General features: G+C 37.7%; 1 protein-coding gene across 1 annotated transcript in view; it reads left to right on the top strand.

Annotated features, from left to right (window-relative positions):
* Positions 1–809: 809 nt before the first annotated feature.
* NEDD1 (NEDD1 gamma-tubulin ring complex targeting factor) overlaps positions 810–20471 on the top strand; it is a 52127-nt gene continuing 32465 nt past the window's right edge. The window contains exons 1-5 of the mRNA XM_032493587.1: positions 810–929; positions 3225–3368; positions 5599–5693; positions 9608–9724; positions 12784–12924. Of these exons, the coding sequence (XP_032349478.1) occupies positions 3233–3368; positions 5599–5693; positions 9608–9724; positions 12784–12924 (489 nt within the window). The 5' untranslated portion in view covers positions 810–929; positions 3225–3232. The remainder of the gene's footprint in view (positions 930–3224; positions 3369–5598; positions 5694–9607; positions 9725–12783; positions 12925–20471) is intronic.

Here is a 20471-nt window from a genome sequence, read left to right as displayed (position 1 = left end):
TTGTGCTTAAAGAATAATAACAGTGTTTGCAGAAGAAATGCCCTATATTTTTTAATAAGGATTCTCAGCAAAAATAGTCAGTAGAGCTTAAAAAAAAAAAGGCTCTGGTAGAAGGGGGGCAGGAGCATATGAAAGCTCTATTCACCTCCTCCTTTTTCCACTATGAGAAGCAACTCCTTCAAAAGAATTCCCAACCAGATGGTGTTTGATGTTCCTGACCCCGCAGCATGATTCGGAAAAAAGATCGCAGGTTTTGAAGTTGGATAGCTCAGACACTTAAGCTTTCTGTTATTTCTTAGCTTTTCTTAGTATGTCTCCTGGTTTGTAAACTGCATTGGTTATTATTGGCTCTCCATGGTTCCGGTTAAAGGAAACTTTTCTGAAACCCACATCCATGTTCATTTCCCTTTCCTACATCTTATACCTTTCCTTTGACGCAACTGTAAAGAGTTTCGCTTTTCATTTAAGTTCGTAATTACTTAGTTAACATCTGCCCTCAGTTCTGGACTGTAGCTCCACCAGACCAGAGACCACAAGCGCTCACCGTACCTCCGTATTCCCGGACTAAACTCATCACTGTGCACCCAGAGTCTAGCAGAGTGCCTGGCACACAGCGGGCAGTCAGCTAACAAACGGATGACAAAAGGGTAGCAGCCTGTGGCCGGCGAGAGCCTGCGCTTGGGAGCGGCGGGCGCCGCCCAAGCCCGCAACACCCGCCCAGGAGCTAAGATCAAGACCCCAGCAAGAGCCCAGAACCGCCCCTGGCCTTACCCTGCCAACCCGAGCTACTGCTTCGGGCAGCGCCTCCCCCTGTGACGGCAGTCGGGGCGGGACTTCCGGTTGCCGAAGTTTAACCGAACAGGCGGGAGCCGGAAGCCCAGCGCCGGAGCGGGCCGCGCTGTGGCCCCCGCGTGTACCACGGCTGAGAGGTGAGGTTCCGGAGGGTCTGGGGGCAGCGGGGTGACTGCCACCGCGTAGTTTCCTTTTCCTGGTCCCCGCCCGACCACCAACTATCTTAGGGATCGGTTCGGACAGAGGTCCCTGGCCTCCCAGCGCCCCGGCCGGCCGGGCTCCCTGGCCGGTTGCCGGGCAGGGGCGCGGCGGCGCGTTTGGCGCGGAAGTGCCTGGGAGCTGGGAGCCGCGGGCCGGGGTCGCGCCCCTCCAGCTGCCACGGCCTCAGGTCGGGCCAGAGAAGTGACCCGGGTCAACTGGGGTAGGTTGGTGGCGGCTCTCGGGGGTGCGCTACCTCCGGAAAGTTTCTCACTTGTCCACAGCCCCCGCTGCCTTTTTGTCAGCTTTTCAAATACGACTCTTAGCAGGCGCTCGAATGCATTTTACCAGGTAACTCCAGTTGAGCAAGTCTCCTGCAAGTGAAATGCATTTTGGGTGAATGAAGGCTGGAGAACTTCTGTTTGTTGAAGCTGAGTGTCGTAGCGGAATTGTTTCTTGGAGTCATGCTCTCCAAACCCCGGCCTGGCTTATGTTACCTCCTGTGCCCTGACAGCTCACTTTTGATGGAATTCCTCTTCCAGAGGATGATGTAATGCTGCTCCCTTAAATGTGGTCAGTTCTTAGAAGACTGAGGTTGGTGGGCCTATGGTTCCCTTTCCCGCTTCACTTAGAGAGGAGACAGATATAGAATGACTCTGCCAAAGTGACTGTCACCTAACCCTGGGGCATATCATCTGAACTCCCCTTTTCTGAGCGCAGGCTAAAATAATATTTCCGCTACACCACACCGCGCAACAGGAATGATTTAAGATTACAGTAAAGATACATTTCAGTGATGTTTACTGGGTTTACAGATGCCATTCCATCACTTCATTGTTGCTGAGTAGGGAACCAAAAGGGCACATGTTACCGCATGTTTAGGCACCACATCCAAACTCTGCATTTCAGCAGATGATTAACGGCTCTTGGTAGAACTGTATTTGTCTGATGAAGCAAAATGAATCACAGAAGTGACTTTTCTAGTTAACAAAAGTTTTAGCCTCTTTATTAAACTCATTAAACATTTAATCTCTTGAGAATGAAAGTACCCTATTATTTATTATGCCTTTAACTTGTCCTCTGAAATAGAATATGCTAGACATACATGTGATGTTTTGTTGATGACTTGGGTACCTGTCTGTGACATCACTTATGCTGTGCTGTACCCTTGCACTGTCCACACCAGGAAGGTGTGAAGGGTATATTTCTAGGCCCCCATTCCTTCCCTTTCTCCTGGTTTTTGTTGTTGTTGTTGTTGTTGTTGTTGTTGTTGTTGTTGTTACATGTCATGCATTATTACTTGTCTTTTGTCTTCTAGACTGCCTTGTTTTGTGAAATCACTTGGTCGGAAATATGTGTTTGAATTATATACTGTGGATAAATAATACAAGCAAGGACACTGTAGACCAGGTGTTGATATAGGGACTCAGTGACATCTCCTTAGGCTGTGTTTGCTAATTTTAGAGTTCTTTGGAAAAACTGGAGTGGTTGGATTCTGACCTGCAAAAGTGCTACAGTTTATCGTACTTTTTTGTTGTTGTTGTTTTAAAGATGAGGAAGTTACCTGTCCAACAGTTATTTGTTGATTACCTACTGTGTTGCTGGAACCTTTCAAGACTGGTAGTTAACAAGACAAAATCCTTGTCCTTGGGATCTTTGTTTTGTTAAAGTCAGGAGGCAGACATTATGAGAGTAAGAACTGCAGACAGCAGGAAGGGTTGTGAAAAAATGAAGGAGAGTCATGGGGTATGGGACAACTGAGATGGAGCTGCTTTAGCCATGGTGGTCAGGGAAGCCCTTTCTGAGATAGAGTATGAGCTGAGACTGGGATGATGTGAAGGAGATGACCATGGGAGATCTGGGGAAAGGCCATTCCAGGCAGAAGGGGCAGCAAACAGAAATACATGGTGGTGAGAAAGAAGGCCGGTGAGTTTGGTGGCCCTGGGGACTAGAAGTAGGAGAGTTACACTGGGACCAGTTCTTGTAAGGCACGCTGAGGGGGTTGGATTTCATTATATTTGCTGTGGAGAGCCATTGGAAAGGTCAACTAAGAGAACATGATTATTTAGATGGTTTTAGAAAGATCCCTCCAGCAACTTGGTGGTGAACATAATCTCTGAAACAGAAGGGGATGAGTAGAGCCATTTTTTTTGGATAAGCTGCCTCATTTAAACTTTTTTTTTATGGCTGTCCTGAATTGATTTTTAAAATATGTTGTTTTGAACTATTTGTAGGTGCAGTCATGCAGGAAAACCTCAGATTTGCTTCATCGGGAGATGATGTTAAAATATGGGATGCTTCATCCATGACACTGGTGGATAAATTCAACCCACACATGTCCCCACATGGAATCAGCTCAGTGTGTTGGAGCAGCAACAGTATCCTTTTCTTTTTTAAACAATCATTTTTTTTTTTTTTTTTAGGTTAAACGGTCAGTAGCAATGAAACTTCTGCATGTGACCCATAATGAGAAATATATTTGGCATAGCTGTGAAAGATAAAATGAAATGGGAATTTATAGCATATGAATGCACACTTGATATTCTCCATTGATTACATTTTTAAAAATTTTAGTTGCAACCCGTTACATTAAAAAACACTGCTATTAAAAATATCTGTTAGTTACTAGATACAGACCATAGAAATAGTTTTGTTATCAACAGTTTGTTACTGAATCAAATAGAATAAGGTAGGTAATGGGAAAATTCTGAAAGGTTCTGGAATGACTTTTTGCATATACATTTGGATATTTGTGGATCTGGTCTAGAAATTAAAGACAGAACTTGAAGGCAGAGGCAATGGTTGAGGGAAGAGATAAAAATAGTCAAACATTCCCATTTTACTGATATGCTCTCTGTATTTCTCTTCCTTTCTATGATGAAAATAGTCTCATTTCCTAAAAAGACAGAAAAATTATCTAGACTGAATTTTCCTAGGATTTGTGTGTTTCTGATTCATACCCTCCCAACCTATTGCTGGTAGCCCCAATGTGACAACCAAAAAACATGTTCAGAATTGCCAAGTGTCACCTGGGGGCCAGAATCACCCCTAATTGAGAACCACTACTGTAAACGCAGTACTCTTACCAACTTTTGTTTGAAAATGTTCTATATACTCAGTATGCTGGAAATTACCATTCTTTTGTGGAACTCATACGCATACACTATTTCTTAAACAACAGGTTAAGTTTTAACATGTATCTGATCTTACCAATATCAAAGTATTAATATGCTGCTTCCTGATGAAAGTAAGAATATCAAAGCTTTAAAATATGAATGATCCATGAACAAAAACATTAGTTTTCATGCCCAATCTAATTATCTTTGCAAACATATAACAAAAATGACAAATTTTCTTATTGAATTAAATTTACCTCTTCATCATTTGCTGATTTTGTATTAAAGTAGCAAAATAAATTACTTTGGTTCTCTATTAACAAACTCATGGTGAAGGGACTACAGTTTTGAAGAACTCTCCAGATGTACAGTGGGGGAAAATGTTTTGAAGAGTGACAAATATGTGAGGTTGCTTCTATTACTAGATCTTTATTATGTTAAGAGCTTAAATTTCCTTGTTACTTCCTGCATAAAGGTAGTACTACTTAATGAGATTTATTATTTTTGGTTTATTTTTATTCAAGGAGTTTTATTAGGAGTTGGCATTTACTGATAAACCACTTAATCATCTTTCAACAAAACTGATGTGACTTTGCTTGTTAAAAAGCATAGGTTTAAACTGATATTTTAGCTTGTTTTGAATCTCAAAATTAGACTCTTGTTCTTGATTATATCATATATAATCATTTTAGTTTAAAAATACTAATACTGTTTTGTGTTTACTGATTTTCCACTTACAACTTATGTAAAATAAGGTAAACATCATTTTAAATTCAATTAAAAATTTCAATTATTTTAATAATTTAAAATTATGTTTTAAATAATTTAAATTTAATTTAATTGAAATAGTTAAAATAAAACTTTTTGATAACATAGTTGCTATGTAACCACACTTATTTATATTTGCTACATATACTGTAATATTAATACATTTAAGATTGGAACACTCTATCACAAAATTTGCAGTCCTGGGAAATAACAGGCTTCATTTTTTTAATGGAAAAATAGGAGACTAATGTGCATATTTGATTCCTAGCCTTAAATTGATATCAAGCACTGTGTTACTAAATAACTATGTTAAACAGTACTTATAAATGAAAAGGCTGATTGATATTTGCCTGATGTTGCTTTTATCATGCTCTCATTCTTGAAGGATAAAATTAGACCTTCTGGCCTACTTTTTGAAAATGGAGTAGTATTTCACATGGGTTCTGGCCTACTTTTTGAAAATGGAGTAGTATTTCACATGGGTTAAATAGCTTTTGAGTAATAGCGAAGCCAGAAAGGATAGTTCTTCCCTGCAGTAGTGGTCAAGAGAATTAGGCTTGGTAATTAGTAACGTGAGCCATTTTTGAAAGGTAATGTATAAGCCATATTCGTGACTTGTCTTCTTAGTTTAGTGTGCTTGGTTTTATTATCAAAGTTCCCACAGTGATAGTCAAGTGCTAGAGCTGCTCGAGGATTATTTGGTGCTCCATAACTCCTCATTTAGATAACTTTCTAGTGACAGCATCTTCCAGCGGAGACAAAATAGTTGTTTCAAGTTGCAAATGTAAACCTGTTCCACTTTTAGAGCTTGGTGAAGGGGTAAGTGGTTTTTTTTATACTTTAAAAAAATCTTAGTTCTGTTTGGGTGGTTAACTGCTTACTTATTATGGTGCTTACAACTAAATATGAAAGTGTTTAAAAGCATTATTCTTAACCTGAGCTGAAAGAAATACAGTAACATTTAAAAGTGAGATAAGTGTGCTTACTGAAACATCTTTAGGTAAAGTAATAATGGATCCCAGGGGAGCAATCAAGAACTTAGATTTCATCATCATCTGGGCACTTACTTTCTCCATTTCCCCTCTGTGGGAGGTTCCCTGGTAGTGCTGTGGTTTTTTAGGACCATGTTCAACCAAGGTCCCTAGGCTGATTTGACCATAGAATCCTAATGATGTAGTCCTACCCTTACTGACATTGGACTCAAGACCATCAGCTAAAGACCCTTATGTAGCCTTCTGCTTTAACTTCTGTCCATCTGGTACCACCTGACCCTCTCCAAGCTCTTCTGCAATGGGATGGCTTTGTCAAAATCAGCTTTGGTCCCAGAGCATTTAAATGAAGCTCTCAATACATGTTCTTTTCTTACCCTTTTGTTTTATAAGTTAATCCCTCTGATTCAGGATAATGATGGTTTCCTCATTTCCAATCACACACTTCTTGAAAGCTATTTCCATTTTAAAAAGATAAGGTCTAAATAAAAAGCTGTAAGTAATTGGTAGCTTGTTCTTTTTTTAAATTTCAAGGTTTTCATAGCAGACCCTAAAACATCGTGAATTGTTATAATTTTACATACTGGAGTAGATGAGGCAGCCCTATTAGAAAGAACACAGCAGGACAATAGAATATAAGCTCATTTAAAGTGAAAAAGTACTTAGGCTTTCTATCAATCCTTTCCTAAAGGTGCCTAGTGGGACTGATCTGAGCATCAGTTCCAGCCCATGGATATTAGAGGCTGGGGCAGAGAGAATGTCTGCTAAGGACAGAAATGGAGTTTGCTTGTCAAACTCAGTGAGTGAAACTGAGGCAGAGAGTGTTGCTGGGCAATGAGAGACAAACTGTACTCTTTAAGAGCAGACAAAATATCCTAGTCATCTTTGGATCTTCAGATCCCATCTGAGGTGGTCAACAAACACTTGTTGAATTAAATATCATCATCAAAACAATTTCGATTTCCACCTCTACCACTATCTTTATCTATATACACACACACACACTACTTTTATGCATTATGCCTTAGAACCAGTTTGTGACTTTTTGTTGTTGCTGTTAACGTATAAAAATAACATACTATTCATAAGTGTGACACCACTCTTAAGGATTTTGTGAATATTCTACATTAGTTGCTGTAGTTCTTTTTCCCACAGTTAAGTCATATCAGAATGCAGGTCAAGGTCATTATAGTTATAATTTAAATCTGCTTTAGTTTACTTATGAAAATATTTGGCAAACATTAGTTTTTTTAGCCTTTATTAGTAGTTTCTTATAACTTATTAGTGTGTTTGCTTCATAGGATCCAAGCCCTATTACTCATGTACCATTTGAGATATTAGACCTTTCCTACATGGGAAAGTAAGATTCTGTCCCACTTACTTTAAGGTGGAACCTTACTAAATTCATGTTTATTTTCTTTGATTTTATATTATACCCCTTTGAAGTAGATAGGTTGGTCTTAACAGTATTATAATGGACATGATAGGCTACCACATAACCTAGAAATTTGACATGATATTTTTAGATTTTAAAGTTCCATCCATTATGTGTGTCTTGGGGTACATGATTCCTGTAATAAGGACACAATTTCCATTAATTATTGAAGCTCATTAGCTATGTTAATAATACATTAACATAAAGAAGATCTTCTGTCATTAGGGTAAGCCAGCTATACATATAGGTTTTGTTCTGAGCCTTTAAGAATAATTTGAGTTGTTTTTGATAGTTAGAATCCTAATATATCAGTGTTTGATGGATATCATTCTTGTCTATTTAAAGTTTTTTTTTGATACCTCTTAGCAAACTGCCCTGATTTGCAGAGATAACCATATTCTAAATCTTATTAGTCTGTTTAGACCAAAGTCAATTCCTATAATAATGCTTGTAAGAGATTTACAGCAATGATACTGAAACATCGATGTAATGTGCTCCTGATACTTTTATACGTGTTAATAGCTTTTTAACCCTTGGTCAAAATTTCAGAGCAGTAGGAAAACTTGGGAGAGGAAGAGGGGGGCCATCTACACCCTTTTAGGAATCTGGTGCTCTCTTGAGCAGAGGATGTTTTTGAGATGCATGGACTCTCAAGAACAGTAGATCTAGTCTTCATCATTCATTTCTCAGATATAGAAATGTAGGCTCAGAAAGGTGAGATGACTTCTCTAAACCTATATAGCTTGCCTTTTAACTTTTAACTAAGTCACAAAATGTCTCCTTTGGAATTCATTTCTCTTTTTTTCCCCCATGTGGTGTTCAGTTGAAGGTGAGAGTAACTACTGTAACTACGTAGTGTATCTGAAGGTTGAACAGGAAAAAACATGCAGCACTGTGCTCTGGGTAGCATTGTTACTAATGGTGCTACCGGCTAGATGGCACTCAGCGCACTCAGAGATGCTCATTGTGAGAAAAATTTGATAACCTCTGTATTTTTAGACATTTGTTCTAAAAATATTTATTGGGCCTGGATATGGTCTTTGCTGTAAGGAAACTGACATTCTGGTGAGAGACAGACAATAAACTAGTAAACAGAATACCCAGTGATAGCAATAAATTGTTATGCAGAGAGCTAAAATAAGACAGTGAGATAGCAAGTTACATTAGGTGGCCGAGGGAGGTCTCGTGAAGATGTGGCCCTTAAGTTGATATCTTTTGGCCAGGAGAAGCCATTCAAGCCAGGGTTCAGGGAATTTAAGTTTCCAGACAAGAACAGCTGTATAGAAGCCTTGAGGCAAATGTAGTGTTATGTTTAAGGAATGGTAAAAAGTCAACGTGGCTGGAGAATTAGTAGCTGAGGAGAAAAATGGTGAGAGGCCAGGTAAGAAGGGGCCAGGTGAATAGGGCTTTGAAAGCCAAGTTAATAAGTTTGGAATTTATTCTAGGTGTGATTGGAAGCCACTGAAGATTTTTAAATGGGAGACACATGATCTGATTTATGTTTCTTAATGGTCACCCTACTTCACGGAGCATAGGATGTAGGGAAGCAGGAGAGGAAGCAGGATACCAGTCGGGAGGCTGCTGTCGTGATTAGACGAGGTTCAAATTAGAGTGCTAGCAGCGGTCAGAGATAAAGGGGGTCCCTGTGGGATATATTTTAGGGTTGGAGTTTAGAGAACTTACTGATAGACTGGGCAGAGGGAAAATGAGGAATCTCGGCTTTTATCTTGAGGAACTGGATGAATGGTGCCTTTACGGTGATGGGGAAGAGTGTAGAGTCAGGTTCTGATGACCTGATGTTTGAGACTTGGACCCCTTAGAGGGAGCTTTGCTGTGAGACTTTGGACCAGTATCTCGTCCTCTTTATAAGATCTTCCCCCTCTGTAAAGCGAGGGGTTTAAATTAGGTGTCCTTTGAAGTCCCCTCCAGCTTTAGAATATTCTGAGGTGTGGGTTAATTTTAATTTAAGATATTCTGTGGGAGTACAAGAGCAAGTTTTATTAAAGGGAGATATCAAAGGCAAGTAAACCCTGATGGGAGCCCAAGACTTGCTGGCATTTCCCAAGCTTCCTCTGTCACCTCCTTTCTGTGGAAGAGATGATGAATCTGGTTGCTTCCTTGAAGTCTTTTTGAACGCTTTACAAACTGTTGAATCCATGTGATGAGAGGTGAATCTTTAGTACAAGAATTAGCATGTCTATAGCATTTAACTCAACAAATATTTTTCTTGTGCTTACTAAGTGCTGAATGAGACTTGAAGTTAGCGCTGGGCTCTATTAAATTAATATGACTTTTTTTTTCTTTAATAGCAAAAGCAGACATGTGTCAGTTTAAATTCGACTTCCATGTATTTGGTAAGCGGAGGCCTGAATAACACTGTTAATATTTGGGATTTAAAATCAAAAAGAGTTCATCGATCTCTTAAGGTAAGTAACTTTTTTTTTTAATCTCAACAAAAATGGATATCCCACAGTGTGTTTATTAGGAGTAGTTACCAAACTTTTAATTTTGAGCTTTTATGATAAAAATAAGCTGCTCTGGAATTGAAGTGAGATTTCTTAGGGAAAATCAATATGCTGTTTAGTCAAAAATTTGATTTTGGGGGTTTATTATTTCCTCTGTGTATGGCACTATATTGCTGTATTGCTGGTGTTTAAAACTTTTTCCTTAGTCTTTTACTTAGTTCTATTGTTGTTTGAACCATTTCCTTTATTTAAAAAAATAGGTTTATTGTCATCACAGATCTTTGTAAGGCACTTTGGTAAAATGAGAGTGGTTTTGGGATGAAGGTATTCAATCTAGTAATCAGAGTTGGGGGTTTGGCTTCTTAGTTCTCTGCTACCGTTTGTGTTATTTTTGTGTGTGTGCATTTTCATCTTGACAAGGAAATGTTTCTAAAATAATTTCCTATTTACAATTAGTGTTTCTTTAAATAGTTTGCTTTTTGCAGTTTCAGAAAATGAAAATAATTATGAAGGCCTCTGGTTGTGATTGTTGATTTTCTGGACAACTTTTTCATTATTGTGTTCTTTTAATACTTAGAAGTTCATCTTTAAAATTTTAATTTTTATATTTCTTTTTTAAAAGTTTTAATATGCAAAATTTTAAATCATTTTTATGTATATACACACATATATCTATATAGACAGAGGAAGAACTTTAACCCATCATCCATGTATTCATCATCTGACTTCTGTAATGAACAACTCATGACCAGCATTTTATCTGTTTTATCTGTGTGCTCATCTACTCTCTCATCCTCAGATGCTTAAGAGTATTTTGAAGCTAATACCAGAGACCATTATCATTTTGGTTATATATCATAATGTCATTAATTTTTACTAGAAAAATTGTATATAGAAGAATGTTTTCTCTTAGCTAAGTTGAAATATAATCCTGCAATTGCTGTTTAAAATATTACCTTTGAAAGTTCATTACTTTAAGTATTAGCTAAACTCTGAAGAGTCTTCAGAAAAATTAAAAAGTTGCCAATAATGAGAATACTTAACTTTCATTCAGTTCTTTGATATACCACCTACTGTGCTTAACATGTTTATTCTATTTATTTCAACAACTCTGCAAAGAAGATAGTATTATTCCTAAGTACAGTTGGAGAAACTCAGGCTCAGAGATGTTAAAGAATTTGTTCAATGTCAAGCAACTAGTAGTGGCAAAGATGAGCTGCACACTCAGATTATTCACTGTTTAATCTTTTAAATTATGAAATAATTGAATTAAAGCTATTTAGGGGAATACAACACCTATTATGAATAGAGGCTATCTTAAAGAACTGAGAAGAGATTAGAAGTCTATGGCCAGGTTTATCAAACATTATTACAAATTTTAGGAGCATCACTTATTCCCAACCCTCTTTACCGCATGGCAAAATTCTAATCATTTTTCCCTCCTCAGCTTTCCCAGTTACTCCAGATAGTTTTTCTTCCCATTGTTTGAAATTCTTAGAGTGCTTCATTTCTTCATTCTTTCAGTTAACAGATATTTGACTGACTTGACTGTGATAGTGAGAAATCTTATCTTTTACCTTTGGATCCTCCCTTTGCAATCCTCTCCCTGATAACACAATTTCTGGCACCTGTTTACTAAATGACTTATTTTCCACAGCTGAAATAAGGAAAACACCTGCTTCTTCACAAAATCATAGAAATTGTATTGCGCTCCATGTTCCCAATTTCCCAAATGGGAATGATGCATTAAATGTCCACTCTTTCTTTTTTCTTCTTATCAGACATTTTTTTCCTCAGGTTAGCATTTGTTTCTTTGATTTAAAAAAAAGCAATAAAATGTAAAGATATCTCCAAACATGCTTAAAGGACCATTTGAAAAAGCTGTAATATAAATGGGAATATTATAGCTACTATTCTTGGTATTATATTAATCTAATTATTACATACAAAGGTTAGTTTGTTTATGTTATTAACATATGACATTGAACTGGTAAAAACTATACTGGTCACTTTTCTATGCTCCCGCTAGGTATCTCTAATTTGATGTTGGAAAACATAGTCCTTGTGAACTCCATTTGTTTCAAACCAGGTTTATTTCCTTAGAGTAGGTTCCCCTATGGATTTGGGAGACAGTCTAGAAAAGTGGGAGGAAAATAAGCTTTGGAGGGTGACCTGGATTGAATCCTGGCTCTACAACTGGCAGTTATGTGAACTTGCACAGGTTTCTTAACCTTTCTGTGCCTTATTTAGTTAACTCATCTATAAAATGGGGAAAATGATCTTGCCTTCTAGGATTATTCCAAAGATTAGTGATACTATGTGAAACTCCCAGCGTTAGTCGGTACTCAGCAGATGGAAGCAGCATCTATCAACTCTTAAACATCCCTTGATCATTCTGACTTTGGAGATTTTGTTTTTTGCTCTTTCCCATTTTGCAGGGTCAGGTTATGTTCTCCTTCCCCTAACTTACCTCTTATCCTTTCTTTAAGGTTGAACTCAAGCTTTATGTCTTCCTTAATAAAGCTTCCTCTGTCAACCCAGTTCACAGTGATGCCTCTTCCTCTTTCCTCTGACAGTTTGCCTCTACCACTCATTTAGCATATATTCTGCCATTTGCATGTTCACTTAAGTGTCTTTCAGTTGAACAGTAATACCCTTAAGGGCAGGGATTCTCATAATAGCCAACTTGCAAGGAATGTTACTTGTCAGTAGAAGTGAATTCTTTAATGTAGACCTAATGCCATTTAGAAAATTACCTTTCTTTTCTGTCTCTTGTTTCAGAGTACCTGATCATTATTATGATTATGAAAAATTAACCTTTGTTCCCTGAGAAGACATGGTGTTGATCAGATAGTTTCCTACTTGTTTGAGTAATTTTTTTTAAGATTATTTGAGGAAAATGTTAAAGCAAATATTAGATTTACAAATACATATTTACAAAATATGAAATTTACAAAAACATGAAAAGTACTGTCTGAAGGTTATGTGGCACTGTATTTACTTTCATTTCTTTCATTCAGGATCATAAAGATGAAGTAACTTGTGTAACATATAATTGGAATGATTGCTACATTGCTTCTGGATCTCTCAGTGGTGAAATTATTTTGCACAGTGTAACCACTAATTTTTCTAGTACTCCTTTTGGCCATGGTGGTAACCAGGTAACAGTATGGTTTTATTTAAAATAAAGTTGAGAAGATAGATTTTTAATTATTTTATGTAAGACAGTGAATTTACGTTTTTAAAATTAAGTGGTTTAAATTTACATTGAGCTTGCTTGAAAATCTTACAGCTAACTAATGTTTAATGGTAGTGTTTAAAATGTTCAGATAACAAGCTAATCCATACTAAGATGATGATGCTTACGTGAGTTCAGTTATGCCATTTAATAGTCACATGCTCTTGGAATTTAACTAGTTAAGACAAAATACAAATAGTTATTAGTAGAGTAAGGCCAAAACATGGATATTACTCTTTCTATGACATTACAATTATAGAAATGTTGCGTATCTCAAACTGTATCAGCTACAAGACAGATACTTATATTCATAAATATTGTTTGGTGGAGTTTGGTGGACATGAGATAACTGAGTGTGTTTAGGCACAGGGTAAATTGAGTTTTGTTTTTTGTTTGTTTCAAGTTAAAGTATCAAAGCTTATTCATATATTTCAGATTAATATAGGAGTATTTAGGGAAAATTTTTATGAAGGAAAATTTGTCAAGTATTGAATTTTTTTTTTTGTAAAATCTATATAGTCTATTAAATTCTTGAAAGAATAAATTCAGTTTCTCAAGAAATCTGATTCTTCGCTAACCTTCCATACAATTCTCCAGAGAAATTTCCAGTGAGATGCAGCTCTTTTAATCTTACTTGGTATCTCTTTGGCCTTAAGTATTATTAGATAAAATATGGGAACTCTTCCCTTTTGAAAAGCAGTTTTTAAAGTCATCATTTGAAATGTATGTATTTAATGTTTAAGGAAAATTTAATGGATATTAAAAGTGTACAGAAATAGTCTTTTCTCAGATTTCATATGTATTGGGATAATAAAAGATATGTGCATAAATGATGTGCCAAGTGATTGACATGAAACAATCCTACAGTGATTCAGAGACGTGAGAGAAAACTATCTGATAGGGAAAATTGAAGGAGGGAAGATTCCAGCTTAATTGATTTGTTTTGTTGTTTACTGTAAAAACTGGCCTGTTTGCCAATTATTTTATTTGAACTTGCATTAGGGTTAGTTCTTCACATGCCCACATTATAGTTGGAACCATGTCTTGTTTCTTTGTCCTCAATCATTGTTCAACTTTGTATCTAACATGGAAAAGATCCTCCATAAATAGGTGAATGGATGAATACATTTTGATATAACAGATTTTAATAGGCTAATATAGAGCTTTGGGAAAGGGCTATTTTATATGGAGGAATCATGTGAACAGAAATAAGAAGAAAGGAAGGTGTATGGGTTTTATATAGGGCTGATGTGAGAAAAGGATTGGAACAGTAAGCAGGAACATAGTGTTGAATGCCAGGCCAAAGATTTGGCTTTTATTTTGGAAGGCATTATTAGGTAACTAGTCAGAGTTTTTTGATTAGTTGAGTGTCAGAATCATAGAATCCTTGAACTGAAAAAAAAGCCTTTTAGGGGTAATCTCACTTTCTTCATTTTATAGGTGAGGATAAGTGATTTGCCACAGATAATGTATTAATATTGTCATAAAAGTAGGGAGTAATATTTTGTTTCTGTGATTCTTTTTTTTTGGGTAATTTGTATTTTGATAATATAGACATAAAGCCTAAGCCCATAGATGCTGGAACTCTTGGAAAACAAATCTTACCTAGTGTTCAAGTATCTTACTTTTTAAAGAAACAGAGTAATTTCCTCCCTGCATCCCTCCCTCCCTCCCTCCCCTCTCCTTCCCTTCCTCCCTCCCTCCCCTCTCCTTCCCTTCCTTCTCTTCCTTCTGTTCCTTTCTCCCTCTGTCCCTCCATCCCTCCCGCTCTTCCTTCTTCTCCTCCTACTCTTTTTCTGGTATATTAGAAGAATGACAAATTAAATTTATAAATTCTGGGCTGACTTTTCAGCAACATGAAAATTAGGTCAGATACTACCATGTATATGCTTAGACTTCAGTTTTTATTGTATCTTGCTAGAGTTTTTTTTATTAAAACCAAACATGAAGGAATAGTCCTGAAAACATTGGGTTTGGTTATTTTGGGCCTCACTGTGTGTAAATTGTTTAAATTAAAATAATTGTGATATAACTTACATATAATAAAGAACATATATCTTAAATGTACAACTGGGTGAATTTTTATATTTACGTACACCTGTATAACTATCAAGATATAGAACATTCCTGGCATAACCCCTTCCAGTCCCTGCCTCCTATTTCTTAAAAGAACTGTACGTGTCTGGTTTATTTTAGTCTTTATTATATTTGCTTTGTGGCATAGATTAGTAGTTCATACTGTTTTATGTATAGTGTTGTATTATGTGAATGTGCCACAAATTATCCATTCTACTGTTGATGGACATCGGTGTTGTTTCTATTGTTTTGCTATTATGAGAAAGCTACTATGAATATTCTTGTACTAGTCTTTCTGGATATATGTTTTTATTTCTCCTGAGTAAACACTCCAGAGGGGAATTGCTGAGTCTTAGGGTAGGCATCAGGTTTTACTTCATTAAAAATTGCCAAAAAGTCTTTAAAGTGCTTGTGGCATATTACACTTCTTTTTTTCTTTCTTTTAAATTCTTTTCCATTATGGTTTATTACAGGATATTAAATATAGTTCCCTGTACTGTACAGTTAGGATCTTGTTGTTTATCTCTTTTAAATATCATGATTATTATCTGTAAATCCTAAACTCCCAATTTATCCTTCCCCTTTCCCCTTTGGTAGCCATAGTTTGCTTTCTATGTCTGTGAGTCTGTCTTTGTTTTGTAAATAAGTTCATTTGCATCATATTTTAGATTCCACATATAAGTGATAACATATGGTATTTGTCTTTCTCTTTTTGACTTACTTCACTTAGTATGATAACCTCTAGGTCCATCCATGTTGCTGCAAATGGCATTATTTCATTCTTTTTTTATGGCTGAGTAGTATTCCATTGTATGTATATACCACAACTTCTTTATCCAGTCATCTGTCAATGGACATTTAGGCTATTTCCATGTCTTGGCTATTGTAAATAGTGCTGCTATGAACATTGGGGTCCGTGTGTCTTTTCAAATTAGAGTTTTCTCCAGATATATGCCCAGGAGAGGGATTGCTGGATCATATGGTAAGTCTGTTTTTAGTTTTTGAGGACTCTCCATACTGTTTTCCATAATGGCTGCACCAAACTGCGTTCCCACTAACAGCTTAGGAGGGTTCCCTTTTCTCCACACCCTCTACAGCATTTATCATTTGTGGGCTTTTTAATGATGGCCATTCTGATTGGTGTGAGGAGTTTGCATTTCTCTGATAATTAGCAATATTGAGCAGTTTTTCATGTGCTTATTGGCCATTTGTATGTCTTCATTGGAGAATTGCTTGTTTAGGTCTTCTGCCCATTTTTTGATTGGGTTGTTTGGTTTTTTGTTATTAAATTGTATGAACTGTTTATATATTCTGGAAATTAAGCCCATGTCAGTCGCATTATTTGCAAATATCTTCTCCTATTCCACAGGTTGTCTTTTTGTTTTGCTTATGGTTTCCTTTGCTGTGCCAAAGCTTAAAAGTTTAATTAGATCCCACTTGTTTATTTTTGGGCATGCTTTATATTATTCCATAGGTCTTTTATATTGCTTTCTTTTTTTTTTTTTTCCATTTGTCTGTCTGCTGTTCAGATTGAGTGATTTCTATTATTCTGTCTTCCAGATCCCTTATTCATTCCTCTGCATTATCCAGCTTGCTATTTATTGCCTTTAGGTTAGCTTTGTCTCAGCAAATGAGTTTTCTAATGTTAATTGGCTCGTCTTTATAGTTTCTACTTCCATTTTACAGTAATCTGCAGTTCTATTAATAGCCTTTCTTAATTCCTTCAGTATTTTCATTACCTCCTTTTTGAACTCAAGATCTGGTAGACTAGAGATCTCTGTTTCATTGTTCTTTCAGTCTCTTGGTCTTTTATTTGGGAGTGATTCTTCTGCCTCTTTATTTTACTTATATTTCTCTGACTCTATGAATTCAGTAGGAAGAGTTATCTGCTTTGGTCTCGAAGGGCTGTTTTTATGTGTGAGTGTCCCTGTGTAGCCTCTGTGAGTAATATTTTGGGTGCAGGGGCTGGTCTTAGTATGGCTGCCTGCCATGTCCTTCCTCAGTGTGTGCTGGCTGTTTTCCCCTTGATAGGGGATGTGGTTGTTTTTGTGGTGACCAGATCCAGCACTGGATGCTGAGTGAGCCCTCCTCTTTGCTGTGTGATTGTCACAGCCCTGTTGGGGGCAGGGTCTGCTCCCCAGTTGTTGGAGTAGATGCCCCTACATTTGTTTCTGAGCTGTGGTGTGAGGTAGGCGGGACTGGAGTGCTTCTACTGGGAGAGGAGCCACTGAGTATTCTTCCACAGGAGCTATATAGGAAGTGTGCTCTATGATGTCACCTGTCTGTCATCCATTGTGCGGGCTCACAAAGTGCACGGTTTTTGGCATTGCTCTCGGCCCTGCCTCTGCCTGCCCCACCTTCAGAGAAGCACCAGTAATCTGCTTGGATGTCCCCTGGGCTCTGAGTTTACAAACTCTCCTGGGACGCATAAATCAGTGGATCACACAGCTGCTGGGACACTCAGGTTTCAGCCCTGCTTCTGAAGTCGCTCAGCCCTTGGGGATCAGCTTGGATTTCAGTCCCAACTCTGCATGTGGCAGCCTGAACTTGTAGGGGTGGTGCCATGTCCACTGTGAGCATGGGGAGAATGAGGCTGCTGTGGCGAGGCCCCGCCCCTACCTTCATGTATGAACAGTGGGGTTTCAGTGGCGGACCAGGCTCCCTCCTGCACACACTAGCCCCCTCAGGCTGTCTCCACACATCCAGCTGCAGTCCGCTCCCCACATCTGTCGTGTGAAGCCGAAGTTTCAGCATCCAGCACACCAGCAGGCTCACAGCCTGGGCTGGGGAATGCAGCAAGGTGGCCTGGACCCTCTGTCCTGGTCTCTCTCCTGCTTTCCGTGGACTGGCTGCTGCGCTCTCCTCTCAGCCTCTGAAGCTCTCTGTCCTGGCTGATCTTCCTGCTGTGAAGGGGATTCCCAGGGTGAGGCAACATTTTCTCTTTCACAGCTCCCTCCCAGGGGTACAGGTCCTGTCCCGATTCCTTTTATTTATTTATTTATTTATTTAGTCCTACCCAGTTACGTGGTGATCTCTCTTGCAGTTTGGGTTTTATGAGATTTTCTGCCAGTGTTCAGCAGGTATTCTGTGAGAATTTTTCCACGTGTATTTCTGATATATTTGAGGGAGGATATGCGCTCCATGTCCTTCTGTTCCGCCATCTTGATCCTCCCCACCTATTTTACACTTCTGTCAGCAGTGTATGTGAGGTCCAAGTTGCTCCATGTTTTTGCTGACACCAAATATTGTCTACCTTACTAATTTTAGCCACTTTGATGGTTGTGTAGTTGTATCATTGTGGTTTTAATTTGCATTTCTCTATGTTGAATGAGTTGAGCACATTTTTATACACCATCTTTTGCGATGTGATTGTTTAGGTCCCTTCCTCCTTTCTGTATTGAGTTATTTGTGTTTCTCTGATTGATTTATAGTTTATTTTATATTCCAGATGGAGTTATTTGTTGGATGTACATGTTATTTTTATTTTCTTTTAGCCTATGGCTTGCTTTTGCACTCTAAATGTCTTTTTTTTTTTAAGTAAACAGAGGTTCTTAAATTTAATGAAATCTTGTCTAGTATATCTCTTTTTTTATGGATGCTGCTTTTTGTATCTTCTTGAAGAATCTTGCTTTCCCCAAGATCTTTAAGATAGTATCTCTTGTTTTCTTTTAGATAAAGTTTTATTGTTTTACCTTTCTCATTTATGTCTGTTTTGATCCATTTCAAATGAATGTTTGTGTATGGTGTGTGATGAGGTTCAGCTTTCCTGCCAGCACTGTATATGGCAAAGACTATCCTGTTACTACTGAGGTGAATGTAGGTGGTGAGGGTTTGGAGAGCATTCCAGGCAGAGGTTATCACCTTTGCAGAATCCTTACTACCATTTATTGTGTTTCAAGTTCTGTGACCATTGCTTTATATTATATTCTCTCATTTAATCTTTGCTATTTGCTGCGTCCAGCGCAGCTCAGGACCGTGTCTGAGGACGAGTGACGCAAGACTTAAACAAAGTAAAGTGCAAAGATGGGACCAGGGGACTCAAGATCTCATGAATCCAGAGTCCTGAAAGCCTGGTTGAGGTCATATTTATTAGGAGCATACAGCTCAGAAAAAAATGCCATCAAAGAGGTGAGGCTTTAGATATTCCATGTGATAAGCACTAAGTTCTGCTTGCTGAATAACTGATTAATTTCAGGCCTATCCCTTCCAGGAACAATCACCCTACTCTCGGTATGCAGAATTTCTAAATCTGTCCTGTTACTGCCTCCAGGACATCTCAAGATCGCAGATACTTCCCCTGGGCTTAACCTCATGCTTTCAAATGCCAGAACAAAGTTCTGTTAATGGATGATCTGGCTTTCCAGGACCTTCCATTGTTTTACCCTAAGGAAATATCTGCCCTCCTTCGTGCCCTTATGGTCAATGTCAAGATTGCTCACCCCAAATTTTCTTTAGCATAATACGTGCTATAGGTCATCTACTGTGTAAAACATTAAAACAAAGTAAGCATGTGCATCTTAAGCAAGCAAGTGTGAATGTAATATATTAAGCTCATGGAAATTTAGGTGTGGCTTGTTTTCCAGCAGCTTGTTTCCCAGCAGCTACTCACTTGTGAGATATAGGCTGTTCTCACTTTATAGATGAGAAGAGTGAGATTCCAGGACTTTCAGATAACAGGATTCTTAATTGACTGATTTGAACATCAACTCTTGAAGGGTGGTAGCAGTGTTTTCTTTTGAATTTCTTCCTTGCTAAGGAGCAACTGAATATATAAGGATTGGAGGATTCAGAGTTTCTGAAAACTTTGCAATATTCCCTTGTCACTTTGTGCAGGAGTCCAAAATTTACTCTTATCTCTTCTTCACATTAAAGAAATATCTTTTAAAATTCTGCATGACAGTTGCTGTATTATTGATTTTCAAAGAATTTTCATTGATTACTTTGCATGGCAAAATTGAATCCATACTCTAGTTTAGGAAAACAGCAGTTCTTAAAGCTTATCTCTTGTGCAGGTTCAGATACACCAGAACCTGAGATTTTCCTGTTCCTGCTGCCTCCTGGTAAGGGTAGTTCGCATCTCTATAGGATTTTTTGATACAGCTTTACGTTGTAAGTCCCATGTTTATTTGGAGAGCTAGCTGTGTGAACTTGGCAAGTTACTTAATTCTCAAGTCTCATTTTCCTTATTTGTCAAGTGAGAATGAGAATGTACTTTCAATAGAGTTTTGTTTTGTTTCAGGTTTTTTAGGGCTAAATGAGATGCTAGCATAGTTCCTAACATTTGGTAAAAGGTCGGGGAACTTTAGTGTGAGCTTCTAATGAATAACTATATTAATTCATTAAAATAGCTTTTGTGATTTAATTTCCCCAAACTGGCTTGAACATCTTTAGGTT

This window comes from Camelus ferus, chromosome 12 (assembly GCF_009834535.1).
Source record: "Camelus ferus isolate YT-003-E chromosome 12, BCGSAC_Cfer_1.0, whole genome shotgun sequence".
Classification (NCBI taxonomy): Eukaryota; Metazoa; Chordata; class Mammalia; order Artiodactyla; family Camelidae; genus Camelus; species Camelus ferus.
This window is presented reverse-complemented; position numbering and strand designations above follow the sequence as displayed.